The sequence below is a fragment of the Cyprinus carpio genome, chromosome B25, assembly GCF_018340385.1.
Source record: "Cyprinus carpio isolate SPL01 chromosome B25, ASM1834038v1, whole genome shotgun sequence".
Taxonomy (NCBI): domain Eukaryota; kingdom Metazoa; phylum Chordata; class Actinopteri; order Cypriniformes; family Cyprinidae; genus Cyprinus; species Cyprinus carpio.
Genome location: NC_056621.1, coordinates 23,874,297 through 23,902,044, shown reverse-complemented (window position 1 = coordinate 23,902,044; position 27,748 = coordinate 23,874,297). Strand labels below are relative to the sequence as shown.

Genomic DNA, 27,748 nt, shown 5'->3' with positions numbered 1-27,748 from the left:
TTTTGTTTTGTAATATTTTTATTTATATAAAATAAACTACAACATTTAATTAGTGATGCACATTCCATTATGCAAGAATTAACATAAACTCTGAATTAATATTGAATAATATATGTACATGATATAATTCTGTTACATCTAGACATACACATAGCATATTACCTTAAATTCATTTTCAAATAAATTTTTACATGTGTTTGACATCAAAGTGTTTGGTCTCTTTTTATCCACCTGCACATCAGCGTTTGGAGTAGACCACATCTATATGAAGAAATACAAATATCAATTAGATATACAATATATACATGAGACAGACACACTCATCACACAGACATTAGCTGCACACTAACCTCTGTGGTAATCCAGATGCATGTTTTCATAGATGGGATACAAGAGGTTCTCCTGTTCACTACGCAGTTTTCTCGCACGGAGAACGTCTCGCACGCACTGATAGAGGTACGAGTACTGGCACTAGTGCAACACACATGACAAATACATCTGATTTATATACTTGTGTTGTGTGTGTGTATTCTCTCTGTTTTAAAAGCAGTGGTGTGTTTTACAGATAAGCGCTCACCTCCGTCTGCACCATGTGTGTGCGATGAAGCCTCAGATCGAACACAGCACTGTAGATGTCCACCGTGTCTCTAGTGTCCAGCTGCTGAAGGACTCTGTCAAGAGCGATAAAGGTTCCGGTGCGCCCCACTCCAGCACTGTCAGAGATAAAATAGTGCACAGAGATAAACACTCTTTCGTCAGGAAAAGATCTATGTACTAGATTTGCTAAACTTGCTTTGCCGCAAGTATACCAGATTTTGACCAGAATGTCCTACTTTGCTAACTTTGAATTATGTTTGTCAATTACTCTTAGACAGACAGATATTTGCAAGCATTTGGAGAGCATTTCCATTTGGGACAGTGCCTAAGTTAGACAACTTCAGTCTTGGAGGGATTCAGAGACTACACAAGATTATGATCAAGGTGATCTTGTAATAATGACTGGTCTGTCCACCTGCAGTGCACTACAGTGGCTCCAGAGAAGGGTGTCCGGTTGATATAGTCTCTCACAGTCCGCACAAACTGAATGAGCGATTGTGTGATCTCTGGAACGCCGTGATCCGGCCACACAGTGTAATGAAACTGACGCACGATTCGGGAATAGCTCAGCTGTTCCTCCTGTACAGACATGCCACACAGCTCATTAGTGTATTCCTATTAGAATTCATCGGTGAGGAACAGAGACATTATACCCACATTACAGATCTTGAATTCTCGGATGGTCCACTCGGGCAGCACGGACTCAGACTGCATCTGGACGACCAGATCCCCATAGTACAGCGGCTCCTGATCAAATGGCCAGTAATGGTCACACTTCACCTAAATAAGAGTGTCAAACACAAATTCATTGAGTTGAAGCCAAAAGAGCCTGATGAGCAGAAGAATCATGTGTCATCATATGGACGTACCCTTCCTTTCTCAACACATTGTGTCACCATAACTAGGTTGTGCACATTCTGCTCCCAGACCATCTTCCAGAAATCATCTTTAGTGCCGGGCAAAGGACCCTGAGTCGCTATATACTCCCGTCTGAAGTTATTACCCTAGAAAAGAAACCATGTGATAGTTTAGCTAAGTGTCTCTGGCTAGCCTTAGGATAGAACAAGCACTTACAGTATATTTTCTGCTCACCACTGCTCAGATATTTTACGTTTAGTACCAATAGCATTTTACTTTTACACTATATTTGTTGCTATTTATACTGAGTGAGAACTATATCTATCACTATTTACCACATTTTTGATAAAAATCATGTGCCAAATGCTTTTAATTGAAATATGTACTACTTAAACACACAACCATACCTGGCAAACTATAGCCTCACAAAATGCATGCACATCATATTTTTTTTTTGGTCCGTAATTCAACATGCTTTTTTGTATGAAAGAATTTTGACTTTTGTTATTAATGTACTTCCATGGCCAAAGATCTTACAGGAATATAGCTGGCATTAATATAATCTGAGCAGGAGTCATCATCAACATAGGACAGCTTCACCCGTGTAGAATCATCTGTTCAAGGAACACGTCAAAATACATTTAGAAAAGTTGTATTACAATAATTTTAGACATTTTAACAAACACTCTGATTTGCCTAGACGTACAAGGCAGTATATTGTTGTAGCGATTTTTGCCTCTGTTTTCAGGCAATAACGCTGCGTCTTGAGGTTGGTTATGACCAACATCCTTCAGGTCCTGAAAGCAGAACAAAGAATTAATGTGTTCATTCTGAAACATTCCAAATATCATATTATGAAATATGGAAGATACTGTATTTTACCTCATATTCCTCAGAAAGGAGGTAGTTGGAGTCTGCTCGAAGTTTAGCTAAATGTGACTCAAAATGTGTGATGCTGATGGGACTGTAGTTGGAAAAGACAACACTATCTTACAATACATAACAGAAAGAAATCAAGAGTTCATTCAAAGAACATACGGTATACTGAAAATATCACAAAATATCCCGCTCTGGGATGTAGTACAGTACCTTGAGACACGACGGTTCCTAAAACACAGGAGAAAATAACACTGTAATAAGAATTTATGCTGTTGTTTAAATGCCATTATAATAATGTAATGTAATAATGCTAATATAAATGCAGTCACTCTTACCCTCTAACAAGGACGTGACTTCCCGAGGGTTGTCTTTCTCTCCTCAAACTCATTCTGACCACAGGCTCTTGTGCACTCCTGGAAAAGACGACAAAAACCTGCCTTCACTAACTCGCCATCCTCAGTATCTAATTAGATATTGTTCTGCTCCTCAGCTAAAGTCAATTCTAGCTCATCACTGCCAATCAGTCATCGCTAACTCTAAACCAGTGGCTCTCAGCTCTGGCCCTCGAGGTCCACTGTCCTGCAGAGTTTGGCACCAGCTCTAATCAAACACACCTGAACAAGCTCCTCAAGGTCTTCAGGGTTACTAGAAGGTTACTGGCAGGTGAGTTTGATCAAGACAACTGAGAACCCCTGCTCTAAACCACTATTACAAACCCATCAGCTCTAACTCAAACTGATCATCATAAACTCATCATTATTGTCACTGACACATCATGCCAAAAACACCACAAACCTGTATCAACATATCTGTCAACATTAATCAGTCACTATTCATTTTTCCTGGCTAACCTGTCATTACTGTCATAGACTGTCACCACCACAAACTAGAAGTGTTGCAAAATGCAAAATTTCTATAGATACTCTGAACACTGGTATTGTAAATTCTCTTGTTCAAGCCCCCCTACAAACTGTTATCATCACTACCGTAATACCTATGTAGAAATTCATCATCAGTAACCCCTCCAGTTTTGCGTTGGGTAAGGGGTCAATGATGTTTAGGACAGGACATGTATTTAAGTTTTAGCTTTAATGTTCTAAATATTGACTTTTGATGGCTTTAATAAAGTGCAAAGTGTAAAGCAGGACTCACATTTTGTGGACTTTCTGTCTGCAGATCAGCAGAACAATTAAACCCACCATGGTGGCGATGAGGAAGAGTCCAGCGCTGACCCCTGCGATAACCCCACTCAATGGCTCTGAACACAAAAATATGAACAATTAACCAAGCACACAAATCAGCCTTTAATAGGGTCAAGCCACATGTAATACCTGCGTCTGTCATGATGGGCTCGGACAGGTATGTATCAGTATAGAGTGCAGGGAGATCCTCGTTGAGTTTGGTAAACGCTCGTACACTGAGTCTGAGAATCACAAGACAAACAGTCAAGAGATCAACAACAATCACCTGACTGCAGACTAAAATATTAGTGACAGCACGCCATTTGACCTCCACAGGTTTGTTAACAATGGCATGAATGTGGATTTGAGCATCCTAGAATCATATGTGTTCAAGGGCTAAATGTGAGGTTAAGGATAGGTTTAACCCTTTAAACTCACATTGTCCGTTTCCTGAGACACTGGTTAAGTTTTGGACACACTGGTCATGTAGGAACACCCCATTAGCAACAAACAGCACAGGCTGTTGTCTGACTGTAGCATCAGATTCATCACCTGTATGCTGTCTTGGGTTTCAGTGGCCCATCACAGAAGATGGCCTGGTGTTGAGATGCGTCAGCCGATGGTTTCGGGTCACATCGTCCTCCCAGATGCTCCATGCCCGACCCCAGGTGAATCTCAAACTCCTGCACTGTGTTCTGGCTCTCATCACAGTGGCTGGAGAAGTAACTGGTCTGATAAGCTTTGACCGAGCTGTTGGATCTGTAGTCCAGGTATGAGGGAAGAGGATGATGCTGGTACGGCTGCTGGTTTTCACTGTCTGAATCCAACCAAAGAGAGGGATCACTGTATTAATTTGGTTGTGTAAGGAGAAAAGAAGATCTCTGCGTAACATAAAAAAAGAGGAAAGAATGTCTTCCAACCATCAGATTCAGTTACGATGATGGTGAAGTGTTTCACAGCACCGTTGATATCACTGAACCAGCTGCAGTTGAACTGGAAGAATATGGTTGACTTGGTAACCTTAACTGTATTCTCATCAATGCGAATTGAGGGCAGAGGTGGACCTGAGAAGACATGAACTATTCAGTAAATACGTTACGTCAGAAAGTTATCTTGTGATTTATATCAAACACAAAGCCCTAACTCACGGTCTATCATTGTGACCACATTCTCCATGACTGCCTCACTGGTCATGCTGTCAGAGATGACTTTGACAGAGACAATGTACTGCTTATGAGGCTCTAGATCTTTGATCAGATAGACGGTGTTCTCTTTGACTGTGCGCTGTGAGTACACCATTCTCTGAGAGCCCTTTCTCAAGCACTCGATGGTGTACGAGTCAAAGTCAGCTTTGGGGGGACTCCAGGAACAGGAAATGGCTGTAGAGTTCTGAGGACGGCAGTGCAGACTCTGGACACGCTCCGGCTCTGAAGACAGGGAAAAACACACATTCCACTAGTGCTACTCCTACAGATAATGCCATATGTTACTGTAGTTGAGTGGTTTATTGCTCTGCTATTAAGCAATAGAGCAGGGGCCTCATGTACAGTAGGTAGACATCCAAAACGTCACTTCTACCGCCGCTCGTACCGCCGCCGTGGCGTCTGCAAAGTGCATTTGCAGCTTTTGACCGCTGAGTGGCGCTTTAATCACAAGTTTTCAAACAAGCGCATCAAAGCACATTTTCGCAAATAGACGTCAGTTTTGCCTCGCTGATGTGTTACATTTGACGGCTGCAGTCAGGGAAAATGAAAGAAAAAAATATAGTTAAAATATTTAATATTCACAGATGAAAGTTTGGTAATTATGAAGTTATGTGCAGTTATGAACGATTTCAAGCAGGATAAATGTCAAGCCTGTGCTTATATTTTCTCTAAGCTACACAGTATTACACCATATTTTAGATTTGACACATTTAATAGGTGTGCATAATTATTTATATAATATGAATTATGTGTTATATTATTCAAAAGAAATTGTGGTTTACTTTGCATCAGAGCATTAAAAGTGGTAGCCTATTTTAGTGAGCTAGGCTACATGGATTTATATGGAAAATGTCAATATTCTCATATATTAGGCCTATATTTTAATTTATATTTTAAAATTCCTTTAATAAAACAACATGCATTTTTGTTATTCGTTACCTGTCCTTTATTTTGACAGACAACTTCTTGGGAAAATATATTTGTCTGTAAGAATTTGTTGCTTGTTTTATAAATTATTTTCTTTTAGTAAAATGTGAGGCACTGTATAATTTTGTTCCCATTATTTAGGCCTAATTAAAACAAGAAACGAATAAATTAAACCTGCACGATATAACTAAATCACTGAAACTCTAAACAATGGACGGATTAATAAAACTTCCTCACGATTAAACTCAAGTTCTCTCTTTATAATCAACAAACTGCAAATGATGTAAAAAAGAGCTTCATTAATAGACAACTTCAGTGATTTTAAAGGGAGCCGCCCTTACTTGCTTACATAGAATTTAAGTAAAAAAAAAAAAAATTGCAGCCGCATTTAAATGCAGGTGTGTAAAATGTCTGCGTGCAAGATTTGCGCGGCGCGAGTGATGCTGAGTGCATGCGCAGCATTTATTCTTATTTGTTTTATCTTCACTACAAATCTTGTTTGGTTTTATTTTGGATAATTGCATGTAAAAAATAATTTACGTTGTAACGCATATGCAAAATGTGAATTATTATTCATACTCAAGTGTTTGTGCGAAAATTATTAATGCGCATGCAGGACAGGGAGGCGCCCTCTAGATCACTTGAATTTTTTCCTGATAATGAAATAACTTAAAATTGTGGTGTCTCACATACATGAGAAATATATCTACAGAAAGCTTGAAATGTCTTTTAAACGAATCAATTCAGAACGAAAGCATTATGTAATCTGTGAAGGTTGTATTTCTCTCTGAAGGCGCGTTCATGTGGAGAGAGTCAGCACTGTGAATTTCATCTTGCAGCCGACAAGAAAACATTTGTTTATTAATAAATAATTAAAATGTCTCCTTTTTTACAATTATTGGGCTACTTCTGCCTGTGCTTTGTGGCAAACTTAATGCATGTGCTTGAGCGTGGAATATATTAAGGCTCATTATGGATTATAGATGTAAATGTAATATAATCCTGCGATTAGTTGAATAATGACAAATGAACGACTAGTTACTAGAAAAATCTTATGTGGGGGCAGATCTATTAAATACCCTCTAGACATCTCTGTTAAAGCTTTTAAAGAATTTTATACGCGTTTGCATAAATCCTTCTTTCAGAACGGTCTGTAATGGAGAGATGCCTTAACACTGATTTTTCCTCTGAAACACAAAAACGAAAATTGAAATAAAATTGATATATTTTTTGTGAGAATGGCCAACCCTTCTCTGCAGATATTGTTGCTTCTGGTTTGTGCATTGTAAATAGGCTACAAAAAAAAAAAATAATAATAATAATAATAATAATGTCTCCAAAAACTCCAAAATGTTTTTTTGTCATGTCTGTAACGCATGTGTATTCCCAAATCTAAAAAAGCCTATAAAACATCATAGACGGATCATACTGATGTCTGGACTGGTCTGGATGTCGTTTGCGAATTTATTTATTTATTTTATTGAGTTAAGGCAACTTCCTCTGAAGTTATAATAATTAATAAACTATATTGCGCTATACATTAGTCAACATTTGAAGTGGATCAAAATCTTTCTTCAAAGTTGCCCTAAAACCAAAATAACGAGGCAATCGTCCTATCTAAACCTGTTCTGCAAGTTTGATACCCTCATAATCCATATGAAAGACCAAGAGATTCACACCTTTATCTTGACCCCCACAAGCTATACAGAACTACCCCAACCCCCTCCAGCTGAACTGAGCTCGGTCTGTTTTTTGGCTGAGGAACGGTGTGTTGTCATGTTACTGGGTTGAAACATGCCTGCACTCACAGCAGCCTTACTCTTTTTATTCATTATTTTCCCGCAGCCCATATTATTGTTTTCACATATATATAATAATAACCATAATAATAACAAATTATCAATTGATAATTAATCATTATTTTACGAAAATCATTGTTATTTGTGAACGTAGCGTTTGCGGAAGGCTTTAAGACCAAGCGGAGTCCTCCATCAGCTGCTCCCGCTTCACAGCGCGCGTGACTCGCGATAACTGACCCAGCTTCAAAGTCCGCAAGTTTTGATTTAACTAAATCAGTTTGAGCGAATACAACTTACTGATCATGAGCCCAACATTTAGCAAGACAGAAAAACATTCAGTCTACCTGAAGGAAGATGTATTTCATTGTAAGTTAATGCTGTTAATTAAATAGAGAGTTAAATAGAGAGAGAGAGAGAGAGAGAGAGAGAGAGAGAGAGAGAAATAAAAAAAAAAAAAAAAACGTGTTGGCTATTCCTAAACTTGGAGCTCATTATATTGAAGTACAAATCCAAACACCAGAAGCAAACTCTCAGTGTTCTTTCATTGAAAAGTATGTTTTTTTGTTTATTCACAGGCTATATGGTTGAAATAATATTTTAGTTCAAAACTTTAAGTGCCATTGTTTAAAAAAAATGCTTTATTGGCTAACGTTTCATAGACCCTCAGTTGTTATGCGTTAAAATCCCATAACATTTGTAATTTCACAGTATTTTCACCTCCTGAATCACTAACCTTTAAAGTCACAATTCTATAATGGTCAAATTTACTCAGGCCGAATTAACTTTTAATTGTTTTTTTTTTTTTTTTTTTTTTTTTTTTTTTTTTTTAGAATAATTGTAGCCTACATAAATAGGTGAAGCAAAACAAATATGAATAATATTTGGATCGTCCCTTATTTTTTCCCTTATTTTCTTAAAGAATAAACACTTATTTTCTACAAGAATAAACATGATAACATATTATTAATTCATATAAATAATTTAAGCAATTAAAACCTGATAACATATTATTAATTCATAGAAATAATTTAAGCATTTAAAACCTTTTTTTAAAAACTTGAACTTCAATACTATTAAACTGACTTTAAAATCTCAAGGAGTTTATAAGTTAAAAAGGGTAAAATGTCACAGTGCATGTTAAATAGCCTAAATGAACTTGTGTTAACAATATAATTAGAACTAACAATATAATTAGATTTTTTTTTCTTTTTTAAATGAACAATTCCTGCATAAAATGGGACATCAACCTTTATATCAAACATTTTTAAATCGTCCACAGCTGAGCAACGCGCGAGGCAGGTTGAGCGTGCGAAGTGAATGTGCCGCACAAAGTCATTTTCAGATGCAATGAAAATAAAAAAAAATAAAAAACCCTGAATAGCCTAGATTAGGCCCAGACTCTGTTCCCAAGTATATAATAATTATAATTACCCCACAGTAACAAATTTTAACCGATTAATCGCCTATTTTCGTTTGCTGCATGTTATTTTATTTATTTATTTATTTATTTTTTAAAACAGGCTAAAAAATAAATTAAGTTTGTGAGAGGAAAAAATATATAAGTATAAGTATATATATAAGAATATGTAAGTCATGTATAAGTTGCATTTTATTACATTCAGAAATAATAACGGCTGGCCTAATAATGTTATAATGTGTTATAATAATTTTTAGTTCTCTTCACTTTACAACAAATCCTTTAAATTTAACAAATTTATCAGAACAGAACAATAATTACAAATATATAATTCTAATGGATAAATACAATTGCAGTATATAATAATATAGGCTTAGCTATAAACAAACAAACAAAAAATAAATGAATAATAATTTAAAGCGAACCATAAGGTAAGGTTGGGCTCTCATTCGGGAGAAATCCAAACGTTTCCATATTCGTGATGTTGCCTATTTCAAGCTTAATTATTATTCATTAGGAAAAAATAGGCTTTGTAGTTCACGCGTGTTTCAGTATCGACGGGAAAAAAAATTAAAAATCATAATTAACAAAAATATGCCAAAGTGAACAGTGAACGGCTACTGTTTCCAATGAATGTGCGCGAGGCACCAGCTCGATCAAACAGATGAAACAGAAAATACTAAATTTTTGGTCGTACAGTAAAGGCATAATTCAAAAATGCAAAGTGTTAGCAGTTTGAAAAATCAAGAATAATAACAGAATTAATCATAATTATTGCTAAATGCTGGACCTATCTGCAAATGGAACCTGAAGGATTTTTTTTTTTAAACCAAGAATGAACCGAAATGAAAACATTTAGCTTTTTTATCCGTATATATAGGCCTTATATTTAATGACTGTTTAATAACAATAGCAAGCATAAGATCCTTTGTGTAAAGGTCTTCTTTTAATTTTTGATGAGTAGACTGTAGCCTAAGACTATCCTACATTTTGAAATTAACTCACTGTACATTTTTTAATGTTTTTTTAAAGATGGTACAATGTTATATCATAATGTTATTGTTGTTTTACCTCCTCCTTCTTATCTCATTTTACAATTACATTCAGTTCGCAATCCGTCCCTTTGCGCCACCTGAACCTAGTTTCTAGAAACATCCCAAATGTTGTCTCTACCTTGAAGTTAACGCCGCGGCCCTGCGGCGGCGGTATTACCCATTTTGGTTGTCTACCATCTGTATAAAACTCTCTGCATACGCACAGAAGTTCTCAGATTTATACAACCATGCGTACGCCAGAACCTGTGCAAAAATCCCTTTATAAATCCCAGTCAGGGGAAGATTGTGTGTATGTGCATCTCCACCTCGTCTCCTCCCTGAAATCACCATATATAGAGCTTACAACACCCAGTTTTACTATGTACAATCTCATCGTCAAAGGTAATCAGATAAATGTTTTTAAATGTAGTTGATCTCAATCTTTTCCACTGGCCAAATAGTATTTCAGTTGTTTTAAAGAATTCAGATCAAATTAAATTTATGCAGTTTTGTTGATTAACATCTTTTAGCTATAGTTAGTGGAAACAGATAAACCTATATTTATTGCAGTGTAAATACAATTGTCTGACTCTGCGTGTCACTGACAAAGTGTTTTAAAAATGAAACGTGTAAATCTTTCAGTTTTCTTTATGTTGTATCCTTCAAATACAGTGGTATTTTTCATCATGTTTTGGAGATGTCTTCACATGACATCAACACCTCCGTGCAGCTGCACTTGTACAGTAAGATATTATCATTGGACATATAGGAATCCAGTAGTGCCCGCCATAAGTGCGCATTATTGTTCTCGCTTAATATTTATATTTTCTCAAAACATGAGGTCTGCAGTTTAGTTTAAAGATGTATTATTGTGCACCTATAGCCGTCCTCGCTGTCCTTAGAACAGAGCCACAGGAAAAGTGATCAAGCTAATCACTATAAATGTGCCTAAATTCATATAATTTTTGTTTAACTTCTGTGAAATTACTTTATGTAATTTCAGAGCTTATCCCAAATAATGAGAGTGAATGTATATATTGAGTGAATGTATTGTATATCCTTGTTTACTTCATTACTTTTCTCACTCTACACACAGCCTATGGTGCTCACATATTTACGCCAAGTTTTTTTTATTAATAAATCCAGATACGTTCATGGAAACAGCGTACACACATTTCTATGGCCATTTGGTGCGTACGCAATGTTTGTACATGAGGCCCCAGGGGGCCCCTCGAGATTCAGTTTGCTGCAGAGTTTAGCTCCCTAATCTATCACACCTGAACAAGCTTATCTAGGTTTTCAGGGTCTTTACTAGAATGTTACAAGCAGATGAGTTTTATCAAGGTTGGAACTACACTCTGCAGGAAAGTCAAGGCCAGAGTTGAGAACCCCTGCAACACATACTTGTCATCCTCATGCAAGTCTCAGGAGAGACAGATGGCTGTAAAACTACTAAACTATGATCTTGTCCAAACTGAGATGATTCTGGTGACCAGTAGTCTCTCTGGTGAAATGATTAAAAAGCCTGGTTTGGACATACTGTTTCCTGTGGGGACGACTGATAAACTGATTCTTATACATGTGTGTCTGGTGCTCCACTGACTTGTCCTGATGCTCCTGTGGACCGGAGAGCTGTAGGTAGGGTTGCTGGTTCCGGCGCCGCTGACTGTACGCAGGCTGATGTTGTACTGACGGCCAGGGTACATGCCTTTCAGAATACGGTTTCCAGATGTGGGGCTGTGGTAGGGGTTGAACACAGACAGATGGTCCCTGGGGCTCCACTGAAGGTCAAAGTCATCATAATCAGTGTTTTCTGGACCGCTCCAGGTGATCTCCAGTGAAGTGTTATTGATTTCTCCAAATGAGAACGAGATAGGTGGCCTAGGGTCTACAATACAACAAAACCATTAAGGAAAAGAGTCCAACATATAAAATCATAAATGCAATTAAATACATCTCCTAAAAATAAACTTAACAAAAGAAATAACCAAAATTAAAGGCAGGGTAAGCGATTTCTGGTCACGAATGTTGACATTTGAAATAACCAAAACCAAACACGCCCCGCCCCAAAAGGGTCTCGTCCCTGTTTTGATAGCTCCGCCCCACACATACGTACGCAATCCAGGCAACGATTAGTTCTGTGAAACAAAGCAAAACCAATGTTACACCGTGTCTACAACAGACGTGAGTGGCGTGGCGCGACAAAATACTATGAAACTCATTATAATCAGTGATGCTGTCTACACCATATATATATATATATATATATATATATATATATATATATATATATATATATATATATATATATGGTCTATACTGGATGTGGTGCGGTACGACACGACAAATCCCCGACAGAAAACTGCTGCTGCGTTCTATTCATGACATATTGACACAGATTTCAAATGATTTTCAACGGTCGCTTTGTGGCGTCCAGTGTAGACAGACTTTAGCTGTTGCAGCGTGGTGTGTGTCTGATGTAGACACGGTGTTACTCACATATTGAGAAAAAACAAAGCAACCTCAGTGTCCAATCGTAGGCCTTCTGCTCCTTGAGTTCTCTCCAGTTATCTCCACTGACATTTACATGGGTGCTACTTCTTGCCTTAAGCCTTCTTTTGTTCTGCAGATGTTTTTTCCTCTTTTGTTTTTTATCCGTCATCTCTATCTTTCTGTTGCTCGTCTCAGCTAACGTCCGTCCTGTGCACTGAACGCTCTCTCCTCCGCATCATGAGTAGACACGCCCCTTTCTGCTGATTGGCTACAAGTATGTTTTGTTATTTGGCCCGATTCAGTTTTCCAATGAGTTTTTGAAAAATCGCCTACCCTGCCTTTAAGGTTTTTGAGATTGATTCAACACGTCAAGCTCATGTTTTCATGTATTATTTCTTGCGACTTACAGGACACACTTACCCGTCCTGCCGGTAGTGGTTGCCATGTTGGTCTGATCTCCACTGTGTGTAAGGACCACAGCCTGGTAAAGTCGTCCAGCCACCAGCCTTTGAAACGTGTAGCTTCTGCTCTCCGGGCCCAAGCTCTGCTCCTCTTGTTGAGTCCCATCAGGGTTGTAAATCAGGAGGGTATAGCTGCTCACTTCACCCCCGGCCTGTTTCCAGCTCAACCACAGACTCTCAGAGCTTCTTCTATTGTCGGCACACAAGAACGTCACAGCTGCAGGAACTACAGGAAGCACATTTAACAAAGTTATTGACTATTATGATATTTATTAGGAATGCACTGATATGGAAATTTTGGCCCATACTGCTAACCGATAATTATTTTTGAAAGCCAATAACCGATATGTTGGCCGATAAATGTAAATCCAAATTTTATATTTATATATAAAGAGCTGAATGGACACCATTAAACTGAAGCACTGTTAATGGGTTAATTAGGTGATATATAAATAAATATATAAACATAAAAATAATATTAATACTACATAAAATATAAGCACAAAAAGATGCAAATGAACAAGTGAACTTGAACTGTTATGTGTCAGAATGTGTGACTCCTGTTGCGTTCTTTGGTCTTCCAGTAACAACGCGCTAAAACACTGGCGCGCAAAGATTACAAAGATCCACAACATTATTTTACAGTAAAGTTCTTAATATAATTTTACGTAGCTTTTGTGACAGACTTGCCATGCACATGTTGCACTTCACAGTATTTTCCTTTTCAAAGTGATTACAAACACATTTCAAGCAAGTCAAAGCCACCATGGCGAACTGTGCACATCTGAAGTGTCTCTGAAGGAAATAATGCACTATCTATCGTCCTTAATATATTGACCAAATGTAAAAATTCACATTTATCGGCCGATACCAATATGGTAGCCGATATATTGTGCATCCCTAAAATTGATTATCTTTACCTTCATGAACAAATGTGGCCAAAACAGTAAAACTGTGATGAATATATGATCGTGTTTGCTGTTAAACTGCTGTGATTGGGCCTGACATTGAACTGTATCATAATGACAATCAGAAAAGTACATTTTATTTTGGTTACTGGCGAGTTGGTGTGTGTTGTTCACCTGTCCGGGCCCAGATGGACGTGTCATTGGTCTGATCCCCACTGCGGGTCAGAACCACCACCTTGTACTGAGTCCCAGGTTGAAGGTTCTGGAAAGAACAGTCCTGCATGTTCATCATTCCTGTTTTCTGATCTTGCAAGCTTTCATCTCCAGTATACAGAAAAACATCAAATCCATCAAACTCCCCATCTGGCAGATCCCAGCGGAACGACAGGCTTGTGGTTGTGTTGCTTATGACGGACAGGTTATTAACAATCGCTGGATCTAAAACACACACATTTTCAGACACTGTAACTGTTCAGTTCATCTGCTGTATGATCACATGTTAAAACTGAGAAAAAGGCATCATCTACACACAGGTTCTGCCCTCAGCAATGACAGCTTTGCTGCTGATTCCTCCGCTGGTGGTTTGCATCACAACACGATATTTTTTTCCTGGAGTGAGCTGTCTGAAGTACTGCTGGCTGGCTTCTGCAGTCTGAGAGCTGTTAGCCACCAGAGACCCTCGCTCATCCAGCAGCTGCAGCTGATAGCCGTCATACACCCCTCGACCTGCCTGCCATGACACCAGCAGACTGGATGTGCTGCGCTGGTCCTCCACTTGTAGAGCGCTCACGGAGGACGGCACTGCAGAGCAAAGGAGCAATAGAGAAACCCATGACTGGATCATGTCAGTCTGTCTGCATTTAGCAATAAAGATAAGTAGGCTAAATATTTATATTGACAGAATAATTAAAACCACAGTACAGTATCTGTGCTACATTTAACCCTCAAGCATCCTTCATACAACAGCCTTTAATTGGTCCTTAGTGGAAAAATTTGGGCACAAAGGCCTCAGGTGTGATCCCATTTTTTTTTTTAAATGTCAAATCACCATCTTTGAAAAAATAAAAACTATTTATGTAATTTTAGCGATTTTAGTTTTGTGTTTTGTATTTATTTACCACTAAAAGTGCCATATTTTTATGTAAAATATGCTTATTGTTAATTATTTACTTAAGTAAAAAAAATAATAAATAAATTAAAAAAATCCAACAAGTTCAGACAGCCAAAACCTAAAAACACTGGTAACTTTGGTGACACCTGGTACATCAAAATATCAAAAAATTTTAATAGCCACTATTTGGCTGTAGTACTCAATGGCTCCATAAAGCCTGAAAGATATACCATCTTAACCTCTCAAGTTTTAGATTTGATCACAAATTAAAATTATAGAATTAAAATAAATAAATAAATAAATAAATTGTGTTGGGTGGGACTATACAAAGATGCCAATATATGCTTACAGACAAATCTGACCATGCTATAAGGACAGGGCAAAGTAGGAGACAGAGTAATCGTTTACAGTCAGGTTCATATATATTTGGACACAGGTGCAATTTTTTACATTTACAGTTCTATAATGAATATGGGCTTGAGTTTTAATTTAAATTTCAAATTTGACTAAAAAGCTGTTTCATGGACAGATGTGGGCTATTCTTTTGTAATTTCTGCATCAGTTAAGGAGGTAAAAGGTCTGGAGTTGATTCTAAGTGTGTCTTTTGCATTTGGAAGTTGTTGCTATGAACCCACATCATGTGGTTAAAGGATCTCAGACAATTGTTAGGCTTCAAATCAAAACAGATCCATCAGAGAGCTAGCAGGAACATTCGGAGTCACCAAATCAATAGTTTGGTACATTCTGAAAAAAAAAAGAACGCACTGGTGAGCTCAGAAACATAAAAAGGCCTGGACATCCACGGGATGATCAATGAACCCTCTCTATGGTAAAGAAAAACCCTTTCACAACATCCAGCCGAGAGAAGAACACTCTCCAGGAGGCAGACGTGTCTCTGTCAAAGTCTACAATCAAGAGAAGACTTCACCAGAGCAAACAGAGGCTTCACCACAAGCTGCAAACAAGACAGATTAGACTTCGCCAAAAAAAAAAAGCCAGACCACTTCTAGAAAAATATTCTTTGGATGCTGAAGTTAAGAACAAGCTGTACCAGAATGAGACGGGAAGAGAAAAGTCTGGAGAAGCTTGGAACAGCTCAGGATCCAAAGCACACACATCATCTGTGAAACATGGAGCAGTGTGATGATGAGCATGTCTCCAGTGGCACTGGGTTACTGGTGTTTAGTGATGATGTGACAGAAGACAGAAGCTGCTGGATGAATTCTGAAGTGTGTAGAGATATACTCTCTGCCCAGATTCAGTCAAATGCAGCAAAGCTGATTGGACAGCGCTTCATAGCACAAATGGAAAATGACCCAAAGCATACAGCAAAAGCAACCCAGGAGTTTTTGAAGGTAGAACAGTGGAATATTCTGCAGTGGCCAGAATCTCAACCAGATTGAGCTGCATTTCACTCGCTGAAGACAAAACTAAAGGCAGAAAGAGCCACAAGCAAACAACAACTGAAGTCAGCTGCAGTAAAGGCCTGGCAAAGCATCACAAAAGAGGAAACCCAGTCTCTGCTGATGTCCATGAGCTCCAGACGCAAGGCAGTCATTGCCTTCAAAGGATTCTCAACAAAATATCAAAAATTAACTTTTTATTCATGATTACATTTATTTGTCCCCGAAAATGGGGGTCTGTGTATAAAAACGGTTGCAATTCCTCTGCATTTTATGTTGTGTTTTTGTTCAACCCCTCCAATTAAAGCTTAAAGTCTGCACTTAAATTTCATCTTGATTGTTTTATTTTTAATTCTGTTCTGATGGCATACAGATCTGAAATTGTCAAAATTGGGTCAGTATCCAAATATATATGGACCTGACTGTACATTGAAAAAAAAAAAAAAAAAACCCCACAAAAGAATAAACAGTAAACCTAACAAGTAGCATGTTTCAGACTTTTTTGTTTGGAATCAACAAATCTTGAAGTAGGACTTTGATCTGACATTGAAGTGTGTGTGTGTGTGTATACAGTTGCCGATTGGTACATTCTAAAAAATTTCAGTCATCGGCTCATTTAAGTCTTTGTTTTAGTATGTGTGAGTGACTTTGTATGTGTGTTTTTATTCAACAGCTCTCTGTTATAGGCTCATTCAATGCTTTGTATGTATGTGTGTGTGTGTGTGTGTGTGTGAGTGTTTGCCACATTGAGAATGCTGTATAGGCTCACCCCTTCATATGTGTGTAATGTATGACCGGCAGTGTGTTGGATTTTTTGATTTTTATTGGACAAATATAAAAAATGCTCTGAATCATAGTATTTCCCATTCATCTCCTGTGGGTACCCACTTTTAATCACTTAACTTTGTTGAATCGAGTCATTTTTTGTGTGTGTTCAGGTGTCAAACTTAGGAAAAGTAGCCAAGTCTAGTACCGCTCAGATTAAAGAAACTGAAAGAATAAAACAAAACAAAATGATTTTGCCCAAATTTGTCCTGAAGGATGCTTGAGAGTTAAGCTTGCCACTGCAGGCCGTGCAGTACACTGGTTTTACCATGATGTTGTCAGGAATGCAGGTAATGCACCATCTTGACCAAATTATTAATCTTATAAAAACAACAGCATCAACATGACAAAAACAGCAGAAAAACACCATATATTTTTTTTTAATTTATTTATTTTTTTAAGTGTGTTACTTTACCTGTTCGTCCTGTTGCTGTGCTGTTATTGATCAGAGATCCACAGACTGATGTAACAGTTATCATGTACTGTTGCCCTGGCAGTAGACCCTGGAAACTGATCTCATGCACATGTTTAGGGATTGATCTCTCCTCAGCCTGCCGCGCCGTCTGGGACAGTGACACAGCATAGTGGTCCACATCACCCTGTCCCGGCGTCCAGTTCACTCTAAGACTGCTGCTCTGACCGGCATTACTGATAAGAATGTTCTTCACTTTACTGGGAACTGAAATAAATCGAAAACACACAAAATGTAAGACTCTGCAAGATAACTACACTCAAAAATATGTTAAATCACTATATTTCTCAGATATCCAAAGGCAACAGTGAGATGTACCTGTTCTGCCTTTGATAAACTGCACACTTAGATTTGGCCCACTAAAGGTGGACACCACAATTTTATAAAGTCTTCCAGGAGTGAGTGAAGAGAGCAGGTATCTGTTGGTGCTGCTGTTTAGTGTGATCGGAGGAAACACCTTCATGTCATTAAAGAGCAGCTGAACCTCATAATGATCCACATCTCCGGGGGCAGAAACCCACGTCACCAGCAGGTCCTCTGTGCCGCTGTCAGCCAGCGTCAGGTTCTGCACTCCTGCTGGCACTGACAGAGAACAGGATAATAGTAAACTACAGTACAGACAAAAAAAACCACAGAGCTACAGAACTGTGGTAAACTACACTACAGAGCTACAGAATTACAGTTAACCAAACTACAGAGTTACATAACTACAGAACATATACCACAAAACTACAGAACTGTGGTAAACTACACTATAGTGCTACAGGACAACTGTATGCTACTCTACAGAAGTGCAGAACTGTGGTAAACTACACTACAGAGCTACAGAATTACAGTTAACCAAACTACAGAGTTACATAACTACAGAACATATACCACAAAACTACAGAACTGTGGTAAACTACACTATAGTGCTACAGGACAACTGTATGCTACACTACAGAAGTGCAGAACTGTGGTAAACTACACTATAGTGCTACAGGACAACTGTATGCTACTCTACAGAAGTGCAGAACTGTGGTAAACTACACTACAGAGCTACAGAATTACAGTTAACTAACCTACAGAGTTACAGAACTGTGGTAAACTACACTACAGTGCTACTGAATTACAGTAAACTAATCTACATAGTTAAAAAACTATGGCAAACTACAGAACAACAGAAAACTAAGAGCAACCGTAAACTCATCCACAGACCTACAGAGAAGGAAGAACTACAGTAAATAAAAACAAAACTTTGAACTACAGTGCAACAGAAATACATTAAACTATAAAGCCATAGAATTTAAGCAAACTAAATCAGCAAGCTATAAAATGTAGCAGCTACAGAACTACAGCAAAATGACCTACAGAGCTCTCAAAGTAAAAACAGCCCAGGCATACTCACATGTCCTTCCGTGAGTTGAGACGCTGGACTCATATTTCCCGCTCCATGTGCTGACGATCACAGTGTAGAGTCGGCCTGGCACCAGCCCACTGAACACCCATTATTCTGAGTCTTGGGCACCGTCTTGTTCTGCTGGAAGATGTTGTTGTGCTTGATGGAGACATGATAGTGGTCAAAGTCTCCAGCCGCGTGGCGCCAGTACACCTTCAGACGGTCGTCACGAGCCATGTGTGTGGCTGTAGGGTTCAACGCTGTGGCAGGTTCTGGAGCAGAGAAGCACAGAATAACGTGAACAATCAGACCGTACACCGCAGCATCAACATCTCCATCAGTGTAACAGATAGACGCTATCATCAAAACTTCTGCTAGGTGCTCTTACGTGTGCGCTCCTGAACCACGGTGTGCTTCTCATACTCTCCACTGCGGGTGCTGATGGAGATGTTGTAGAGGCGTCCAGACACCAGAGACTTAAAGACACACTCGGTAGTGAGCCTGGACACAGTGAGAGTGTGAATGGTTCTCTCCTGATCTCTCAGAGTGACCAAGTAACTGTCCACGTCTCCCTCAGCTGCTCTCCAGGACACACTCAGGAAGTCCATGCGGCCATTGTTGCTCACCGTCACGTCTCTCACTGCGGCTGGAACTGATCAACACACCACACAAGACAAGATCACAGGACAGAGCTGCACACTGTTCAATATAGACAAACAGAATCAGGATTGATGCTAGTGATTTGTTTGTTTGCTTTCAATATCACTACATATAAATAAATATTGTTTTGGCTAAAAGGAAGCAAACAGAAAATGGTGGAAACTAAGAGAAGTAAGCTAATATGCTAAGGAGTTAAGACTGGAGATGTGGATCGCACAGCTGCTCTTACATTAAGAAACCACTCCTGCCATAAAAATATCACGTCTCATGTTTGCCCATAACAAACTCTGCTTGTTACTATGTTTAACAATAATAATATGTTGAGTAAAAGCATGATTGTTCGCTCAGACAAAGAACAACATCCTCCCTCCACAACAACACTCCCTGCAGGAAGTCGCACAAATGACCTTGACATATTCAAGGCTTCCTGAAAATTCCAGGAGCATTCCTGCAGCTCCAGATAAGAGTGTGTGTGAAGTTCATCGTACCTGTGTCATCCTTCAAGCAAATCTGAAGCAACCATTCTGATTAAACAGGTTACACAGGCACTGTGGTTTATGGTTTTTAACATAACCATGGTTTTAAACCATAACTTTTAAGCACAGCATTGAGAATTCTTTTTAAAGGGAAAATCAAATAAACAGTTCTGAAGACACTTAAGTTCAAACAGCTGATAAAAGTCATTGACAAATGATTGATGCCATGAATTCAGCCTATCACTTAATGTCTTGTCTTGTGCAAGCAAATAGCTGAATGTTTGTAATAAATTAAGATGTTTTAACTTCAAACCGTTGCTCTAAACAATATGACTGACTGGATTTTGATGTGAGAGACAACAGCAGACTGAAGGACGTGTAATTATGGATTATGGACTCAATGTATTTTAGTTAAAAACATCATGATGGAATTTGTCTTCTCCAGATGTTAACTGATGGACTGGAGTGCTGTGGATTACTTGTGGATTATTGTGATGTTTTTTATCAGCTGTTTGGACTCTCATTCTGACGGCACCCATTCACTGCAGAGCACCCATTGGTGAGACATTTCTCTAAATCTGATGAAGAAAACACAACTTATCCTGATCTGGGATGGCCTGAGGGTGAACACATTTTCAGCAAATTGTAATTTTTGAATGAACTATTCCTTTAAGTGTGCAGACATGCCACCCTTATTTAATAAGTACCCTGTATGTTTTTTAATAACACACACCTGGTGTTGTGTTTTTGGTGTATTACCTGTGCGCCCATCAGCCACCGTCTGGCGCGAGAGATCGCCCCTGTGCACTGTGGTCAGCACTGTCCTGTACAGAGCGCCAGATCTCAGGCCCTGGAAGTGGTAGGAGGTGACATTGGGCGGCACACTCTCGTTCTTCATTACCACGCTGTTGTGGATGAGGAGCAAACGGTACAGATCCACCTCACCGGCCGCGCCGCCGTCCCAGCTCACCTGCAGAGCGTCTGTGCTGCCCTGATTACTGACCCCAGCTGGGTGACCTGTGCAGGGACTGACCACACACAGCATTACTCAGTAAAATCAAGTGAATGGACACTCCAGTCATCACAGCAGCACGGGACATCTGCATGACCCACCGGTTCTCCCTGAGACGTGGGCCGAACTACTCCGATCTCCACTATTGGTCGTCACGGTGATCATATAGGTGTGTCCAGGCATCAGCTTATTAAAACTGCATTCCTGCACACCACGGGATAATGTCTGTGTGTCCACAGTGACGTCTCCGTCCTTCAGCAGGACGGTGTAGTTGTCCCACTCTCCGACTGGGATGGCTCCACACCAGCGCTCAGCGAGGTCTCGGTGCGTGACGGACACTCAGCCTCTGAACGGACCGGGGGAGCTGATGGAGAAAACAATCTATGAGTGTACCCTTGTCCCTTCAGTCCTGCTCCTGCAGAGTCCCGCTCAGTCCTACTTTTCAACACCACAGCTAAACCAGCAGCTGTGCTGAAGCAGGCTGGGGACTCAACTTGCAGGACAGCGAGCCTCATTTTAATTACACATAAATACAAAGAAGTGTGCTCAAGAATCATAGTCATGAAAGTGGGCTCTCTTTACGGTAAGTACACTTAAAGGGATATTTCACCCCAAAAATGAAAATGATCCCATGAATTACTCACCTTCAAGCCATCCTAAATGCATATGACATTCTTTTTTTCTGATGAATACAATCAGAGTTATAATAAAAAAAACGTCCTGGCTCTTCAAAGCTTTATAATGGCAGTGAATGGCTGTTATTTTTATAGTCCAAAAAACAGTGCAATAAACAGTGCATCCATTCATAATAAAAAGTGCAACTACGCCCGGCACAGATGATGCTCATTCTCCCGCAGTAACAGCTGAAACTGCAATGGCTACAACTACTAATATAAAACTGAACCACTCAAGACGTCATTACAAGTGAAGCCACCGAGAAAACATTTCCTAACAAGCCCGCCTTTTTCAATCTGAAGACTCCCTGCATGTTCCCATGACAGATTTCTGTGGCAGATTACAATGTTTCTCTCTAGAGTTATTTTTTCTAGCCAACTATCGAGTTTATGTACAATTAATGTCTTTTTCTGGAGGTAAATGAGTCTTTACATGACATTGTGTGGTGTTTTACTGAAGTCCTTCTTCAGAATTTGAAAGCTGATACTTTATCTCTGATTAAAAGTAAGAAAGCACAAAGCTTACTGTGATTACTGAATGACAGGCACGCTCCAAATAATGAATGGAAATAAGAGGTGAAATATTGCCAAGCATTCACACTGTCCTTCCGAGCAAGATGCCAAATGGTACAGTTTCTTGTTTAATAATTCCAGATCATATGAAATATTTTACTGCATTTACTGCATAGAAATATAGATTTTTTTAGGTCAATTACTGACGGCAGTGTGGTATACTCTACACCCGAACTTGACGACTGATTTCACTTATCCTGCCCAAAAAGACCGTAAACTTTACATTAAACTGTAACTCCAACTGGATTCATCTGAAAGAAGAAAGTCATACACACCTAGGATGGCTTGAGGATGAGTAAATCGTGGGCTAATTTTCATTTTTGGTAAACTACCCCGTTAGTGGTCTTTCATTATTAGTGTTATATATCTGCAAGTAAAGTTTTTTTTTAAATAAGATTTGAAGTACACTAAAAGTGCACACACAATACAATTAAGTGGCCTTCTTTTCCACAAGAGCAGGCTGCTGGTTTGTGAAGCTGAGCTGACCAGTAACACACCTAGTCTCTCGTGGCAGTCGGCAGTCGAGCTCAGATATCCGCTCTCCACGCTCACAGCAGCTCTGTACAGCACGGCCTGGAATCAGAGTCCCGTCCTGTGAAGTTGAACTCCACCAGACTCCTGTCCACCGTCCGGTTCATCAGCACAGACGAGCCGTTGAACAGCAGCACACGGTAGAAATCCCAGTCGCCAGCAGGAGCAGACCAGGACAGCCGCAGGGTCCTCTCATCAAGGGCCTCCAGCCGGAGATGAGCTGCCCATCCTGGAGCTGATGAGCAGCAGACACAACAAGAACTCACAAAGACACATCTCAGTTATTTCTATCGATCGCTTGACAAGCCACCAAAATCACTTCTTGTTCATATGTCACAGTGTATATATGTATTTTATAATGGCAACTGGTTATAAATGGTTTCTAGCTAACTGAAGCTCATTGTTTATGATCTATTAAAGGTAACTATTAAAAAGGTACCAATACTGTATCTACACTTCAGGTAATAGCTTTTAAGGTACCATTTAGGGGTAAATAAGGTAGGAAGATGTAAGAGGTGTCATCGTTCTTGCCTGTTCTCCCTGTTTGTCCTGGTCTCAGCTGTTAGTTCTCCACTCTTCGTCTTCACCAACACTTGATAATCTTTTCCAGGTGTCAAGCCGCTAAAAACCCACTGAGTAGTGTTTGGAGGCAGAATAAGGTCCTGTTGTGAAGAGATGGAGGGAGACAGAGAGAGCTGGTAGGACTCCACGCGTCCGACCGCAGGAATCCAGGCGGCTTTGAGAGCGTCCTGACTGCCGTTGCTCTGGAGAGTCAGTGATGTGACGGGAGCAGGAGCTGCACGAACGACAAACATGTCTTTTAGTGCACTTAATGTCATTGGAAGTGTTTATTACAATAGATTCATTTTGTGTTTAGGACTTTATTACATTTAGTTACTTAAGGGAATAAAAACAGGTTTGGATTGACATGAGGGCGAGTAAATAATGACAGAAAGTATTCACCATCATCTCATAATCTTAGCATTAGTGTTTCCTGAAGACTATGGGACAATACTTGTGTGTGTGTGTGTGTGTGTGTGAGTGTGTGTGTGTGTGTGCATCAAGGGTAACAAGCAGTCAAAGACAGGATATTTAGGCGGGTAGTCTGCTAAAGCAGGAAGGGAGGAGGCAAGCTGGAAATATCCTGGGAATAAGGATAAAAAAGCTGTTGGCCTTTGGTGAGGAGTGAAACCTGCGGCTGGTTTAGAGGTGTTTCTGTGTCCTGTGGAACATGATGACTGTACCAGTGTAAAATCAGCTCATGAGTAAACCCATACTGTGACTCCCTGATTCAGAGCAGGACTGATCGCCATTCCCAGACATATTTTTCTGTCAGATAACACTGCTCTGATGGTTTAACCCAGACCAAACAAACCACAACAACATCATGCTCCATGTTAATGTCACATGACCCTGAGCCGCTCACCAACACAACAAACATTACATACAACACAGTGAACATTAAAGCAGTGACTACCTGACCAACTGCTGTTATTGTATGTTACAGTGTGTAAAATGAGCAAATAAAAGGCTACAGGATACAGGAAAGAAGGCTCAGAACACAGCACTGTTTCATCAGGGCCCTGCCCCTCATCTGAACCTGTCTGAACACCGTTCCAGACAGACAAACACTACAGTGTCAACTGAGGATTCCACATCATCCAAAAAAATGCATGAGGAGAAGGTGAAGGTATCTGTAAAAAAGCTAAAGATGAACCAGCAGATCCATAAAGCAATGACTGAGAAGAAGGGATGAAGGTCTCTGGAATGACCGATTTAAAGTCCAATTGAAATCCCTCCAAAAAACATAGTTAAAGGAATTCTGCTCGGAGGAATGATCCTTGTCAATGTAAAACACTGACAGAAAACTGTAAGAAATGCCTACATGAATGAATTCTTAAATGTTATTGAAAAACCAACAAATGTTGAGAATGGACCCATTATTATTTTTTTATTTAATTTATTTATTTGCTAATAATTATGAGAACAATTTGATTTCTATTCTTGTTTTAAAGTATTGAGTATTGAATTGGGACTGTTCAGAGGCGTTATAATAGCAATAAGGGACTGATTACTTTTTTTGAGTAAACTTAGTCCAGGGGTTCTCAAACTTTTCGGGCCCAGGAAACCCTTACAGAGGAAAACATTTTCCAAGGCCCCCTCATAATTTTAACAGTGATTAAGCATATACATATACCCTTTGTACTCTTGGATACTGCAGATAAGAGATACTTCATATCTGCAGCCCAAAGATGCCCTTGAGTGAGGAAACGAGAGTCAGAGAGGGTCAACGACAGCTCTTCTGAACACACTGTTCAGCGCGGCTGCCAAGACTTCCGTCAAAAACACTTATATACGGCATGTGTACAGCCGTTCACGGACACATCCTCTGGAATCTGTGTGAATGCAGGTGCTTTATCAAATCTGTCAGAACAATGTGTTTCCACCATATCAATGAACAATAAGAAACAACCATAAATCACTGTATGCTATTGTGAAAATCAGGTTTAAAGCACTTTAATCAGAGAACATGAGGACCCTCCTCTGGTTCATGACACTTCTGTCCACGGGTTCAGGTTAAGAAATCTAAAGCTACCCAGACATCAAGTAGTTTCGGCCCAAATCCGGCCCACATCTGGCCCGCATGGATTTCACGTGGGCCAGATGTGGGCCTGAACTGGGCCAACACTATATTGCAGTCTGGATATGATGGAATGTAAGAGGACTTACTGGTTTGAACTGTAACGTTTAAGTGTGCAGCATCTGTCTCAGACATGATTCCAAACCAATAGGTAGCGCCGGGAGTCAAACCAATCATCGTGCATGTGTAATGGCTTGGACGCTTCATGTCTTCAGAACACCTTGTGAAGTGAGAAGCATCAGTCATGACGAAGCTGCAGGATTTGCCAGGTGTTGTGAAATTCAACACACAATAATCCATATGAATACTTGCTGCAGTCATGTTCACCAGACACCTGACCGCCTCCGTCGTTACAAGCTACAAACGAGAAATACACAACGGAAAGTTAAAGAGGAACAGATACTGACCAGTACTATAAAAAAATCTACTAAATCTGTTGTGCACATAAACACACTGGACACTGTAATTGATTTATGGCAAATATTTGCAAACCCCTCCAGTATTTGCAGGTACAGGTAAAGGTAATCCCAAGAAAATCTCAAGGGCTTCTACTGTAGTTACATAGTAACCAGTCTGTTACTAATTACAATATTATATGATAAAAAACTGTAGTCTGTGATGTAATTAGATTACTCACTTTTGGATTACTTTTAGATTACTTTTTATCTAACTTGTTTATAGACTGAAATGGGATTATTGTTATAGGCAAAAAAGAGAAAAGAATCAAATTTGACCATTAACTGACATCAGAGAACATGCAAATGTGTTGTGAAATATTACAATGAAATCTCAGGTGTTAGACTGACAAAAAAGTTGAGAAAACCCTGCATCACATGAACAAACATTAATAAACTCAAAAACATGGCCAAAAGTCTTCAAGGTTTGAACTATTTTTGTCAGTTATACATCGTCAGTGTTCAGTAACATTCATGACCGAGAGGTGCTTTTGTCCCCAAATTCAAATGCATGGATCACAAATTAATTTACATGACATTTACATGGTACACTGTCACTGTATTCAATATGATACGCAAATGTAGAATTTACAATTTAAGAGAAAAAAGAAGAATTAGAGAGAATAATTAATTAATTAATTTACTGCCATTGTGTGATTAATTTGTTATCATGTAATCGAGAAAAAGGTAACTGCAATCTGATTATAAGCATTTAAAAATGTAAAATTATCCAAGTACTAGCACTATTTATGTTATTGTATTTTATACCGTGTGTGTGTGTGTTTGGGGGGGGGGTGTAGCAAAATTTGGCTGCAAAGTAGACATCAGAACCTTTGTATCTTGTCCTTTGATGGTGCATCTGCTGATCTTAAAGATTCCAAACTTACCTGAAACCTTGCAAAATCTTTACTGACTGTCATCTAGTGAACACACCACTAGCTGTTGTATTTGCATGAATCCTTCAAGATTAAGATTCTTGACAGCATCAAACAAGACTGTAAGCAGAAAGGCCACAGCAAAACTTCTACCAGAGAGAATATAATTGCTGACCTGTGCTGTGGAAGCCGTGGTCGGAGTGGCAGTAGATGGTGGAGGTGAGGTCCCTGTGCTCAGAGCAGCAGTACTGGGGATGGTGCTGGTGGTTCCTACAGTTGTGGCTGGAGCCACAGTAGTTGTGTATGTTGTTGATGTGTCCGGGGCAGCTGTAGATGTGTACAGGGCTGCAGGGCTGCTTGTTGCATGCGCTCTAGTTTCAGCAGAACCAGTGGCTGTATTGGGAGTAGCTCTAGTATCTGTACTGGGAAGATCTTCAGTAATGGCTCGGCTCGTTCTTGTTTTAAATGGCAACAAGGTCTGAACATCTTTGATGATCTCTGGGCTTCTGGTCGTGGCATTTGTCCACTCCTCGTCTGTGTTTGACACTGGGACACTACTGGTTGAACTCTTGGTCAGTGTAGGATCTGCATCAGTGCTGTGAGTTTCAGACGGTCCTGTATGAAAGTCAGAAGAACCCGAAGGCTCTGCGTCTGTCGTGGAGATAGTAAACTCTGTCTGAGGAGTCAGAGGGTTGTGGGTCTGCTCCATAACATCTGAGGTGGTCTCTGTCATGTCAGCTCTATTCTGGGTGAAGTTCTGAGGTGCACGAGGAGTTCTGGTGACCATCAGAGCGGTGGAGGACACATCTGTAGCATCACTCATCTTGTAGGGTGAATCTGTCTCGGGCATTTGAGTCTCGTTCTCCTGAAAGTCTGTTTTGGCAGTGAATGTCCTCGGATCAG

The 27,748-nt window shown here is 39.5% G+C and overlaps 1 protein-coding gene across 1 annotated transcript; it reads right to left on the bottom strand.

Moving 5' to 3' along the window:
* LOC109056291 (receptor-type tyrosine-protein phosphatase beta-like) lies at positions 1-27,748 on the bottom strand. The gene is given in 32 exon segments (XM_042753362.1): positions 1-261; positions 351-471; positions 578-713; positions 1,013-1,176; positions 1,255-1,377; positions 1,467-1,601; positions 1,993-2,069; positions 2,162-2,252; positions 2,338-2,419; positions 2,545-2,562; positions 2,670-2,747; positions 3,487-3,592; positions 3,666-3,757; positions 4,068-4,332; positions 4,436-4,579; positions 4,664-4,942; positions 11,501-11,785; positions 12,811-13,077; positions 13,934-14,197; positions 14,291-14,560; positions 17,514-17,777; positions 17,889-18,152; positions 18,958-19,056; positions 19,059-19,220; positions 19,337-19,600; positions 20,844-21,089; positions 21,092-21,112; positions 21,198-21,434; positions 22,909-23,156; positions 23,406-23,670; positions 25,605-25,872; positions 27,021-27,748. Coding segments are annotated over 32 exon segments (6,033 nt in total). The 5' UTR covers positions 27,696-27,748; the 3' UTR covers positions 1-238.